Raw genomic sequence first — 2,334 nt, 5'->3', positions numbered from 1 at the left:
AGAACTGGATTTGGATGCCTTACCCGACGGAGATCTTTTCCTCTACAATGCCCACCATGTGGCTCAACACCTCCTCCTCCCCTTTCCTACTCACTGGCTTCCCAGGTCTGGAGAAGACCCATCACCTGATCTCTCTCCCACTGCTGATGGCCTATATCTCTATACTGCTTGGCAATGGCACCCTTCTTTTTCTCATTAAGGATGACCACAACCTCCATGAGCCCATGTACTATTTCTTAGGTATGTTGGCTGCTACAGATCTTGGAGTAACATTGACCACCATGCCCACAGTGCTGGGTGTACTATGGTTAAATCACAGGGAGATTGGCCATGCAGCCTGCTTCTCTCAGGCCTACTTTATCCACACTCTCTCTATTGTGGAGTCAGGGGTCTTGCTCGCCATGGCCTATGATCGTTTCATTGCCATTCGCAACCCATTAAGATACACCACCATCCTTACTGACACTAGGGTAATACAGATTGGAGTGGGTGTATTTATTAGGGCTAGCCTATCAATCATGCCAATAATCATTCGCCTGCATTGGTTTCCCTACTGTCGATCCCATGTACTCTCTCATGCTTTCTGTCTACACCAAGATGTCATCAAGCTAGCCTGTGCTGACATCACATTTAATCGTCTCTATCCAGTTGTGGTTGTATTTGCAATGGTCCTGCTAGATTTCCTGATCATCTTTTTCTCCTACGTTTTAATTCTCAAGACTGTCATGGGCATTGCCTCTACAGATGAGCGGGCCAAGGCCCTCAACACATGTGTCTCCCATATCTGTTGCATCCTGGTCTTCTATGTCACTGTGGTTGGTCTGACCTTTATTCACAGGTTTGGAAAGCATGTGCCTCATGTGGTTCACATCACAATGAGCTACATCTACTTCCTTTTCCCCCCTTTTATGAACCCTGTCATCTATAGCATTAAGACCAGACAGATTCAGAGTGGTTTACTTCGCTTATTCTCCCTGCCTTGTTCTAGAACACGACTCTGACTAACAGATCTTGGAATGTGGAAATAGTGACGGCACTGCAGGCATAAGTACCCACACGAAATATTTTAGGAGAAATCTACTAAGGCCTCTGCTATTTGATTGTTATTTATTGCTGATTTGATATGATGCATTCACAATACTAAATGCTATGTCACGTGATCACTCTGATGTTAACTGTTTTCCTAAAGTGGTTTTTACCATTTGTTGAGCTTTTGATACAAGATATGCACATACATTTATGACCTTTGAAACTAAAGTGTAGGTCATCCTTGTTTGATTCAAAACCCAGAATTCTCAATTTGATCCCCATGCATTGGCCTTCCTACAACTAGGGCTAAAGTGTTCAGTAATTATGCTCACATGGACCTGGTTAATGGTTATGGAAAACTATCTTGAGTAAAATGAGCCAAACAAAGACCTCAGTTCAGGATTATTGACTTAGAAATAGAGTACCCATAAAAAGTCTGCTCAGTTTTAATTTTCATTTATATTTATCAAATAATAATAATATCAATAATAATAATTTTAAGACAGAAATATAATCTTAGTCCAAATAACATTATCTTGTAAAGTGGGTCCTAGGTACTGCTGAAGACATAGGTATTAAAATGATATAAAAATGTTATCTGGGGATCAGCATGGTTAACACTAGATACACAGTCCTGATACACAGAATTCCAGAGCACAGCATGGCTGATCATTTGTCTGGGATGGGAAAGCTAGGAAAAGACGGAGTCAGTGGATATTACTGGAAGAGAAATGTGTCTTTTCTTTCCCCAAATATTCTTTAGAATTTATTCTGATCACTTGTAGGCTTGAGGGAAAGGTGCTTGAGATTTATTCCCTCTTAAAGAACCAATATCTATGATTCAAAGGGTTACTTTAAATTTTCCACAAAAAATCTCCTGAGAAGACTACAGACATAAAATACTAGGATAGCATATAACCATCCCACGACACATCTCCCATCTCAATCTCTGGGCCCCGTCACACTAGTCTTCTGATTGCATCAACTCTCTCACACACAAAAGGTATAATTTTTTAGAACTTCTGGGATTTCTCAATGCCTTAGAGAAAAGAAAAACAATAACATCTTTACAGAAGTTTCCAAGCCACACAATTTGTATCTGATTCACCAATAAACTGTTCTTGCTTTACATTGTATTTCCACAGTGTGGCTCTATGATTGGATTTTGTGTAAAAGTTAGGTTTCTCCTTTCCTATCTCTAAGAGTTTGTTCTTTAGACAGGACAGAATAATACAAGTCCTACCACTGTACTACACAATTTACCAAATAGATTATTTTTAATAAATATGTAATTTTTATTAAGTT

At 39.6% G+C, this 2,334-nt stretch overlaps 1 protein-coding gene across 1 annotated transcript; it reads left to right on the top strand.

Annotated features, from left to right (window-relative positions):
* Or51b6 (olfactory receptor family 51 subfamily B member 6) lies at nt 1-1,001 on the top strand. Its single transcript, XM_085692581.1, has one exon. It carries the CDS (start codon nt 15-17, stop codon nt 999-1,001), a length of 987 nt encoding a protein of 328 aa, XP_085548707.1. The 5' UTR covers nt 1-14.
* The last annotated feature ends 1,333 nt before the right edge of the window (nt 1,002-2,334 follow it).

Source organism: Myodes glareolus, chromosome 7 (genome assembly GCF_982192425.1).
Source record: "Myodes glareolus chromosome 7, mMyoGla1.1, whole genome shotgun sequence".
In the NCBI taxonomy this organism is placed as follows: Eukaryota; Metazoa; Chordata; class Mammalia; order Rodentia; family Cricetidae; genus Myodes; species Myodes glareolus.
The sequence above is the reverse complement of the archived record's forward strand: the minus strand, read 5'-3'. Positions and strand labels throughout refer to the sequence as shown.

What these genes read in the sequence shown, in the direction of transcription:
- Or51b6 (XM_085692581.1), top strand. Translation starts at nt 15, where the DNA reads ATGCCTTACCCGACGGAGATCTTTTCCTCTACAATGCCCACCATGTGG.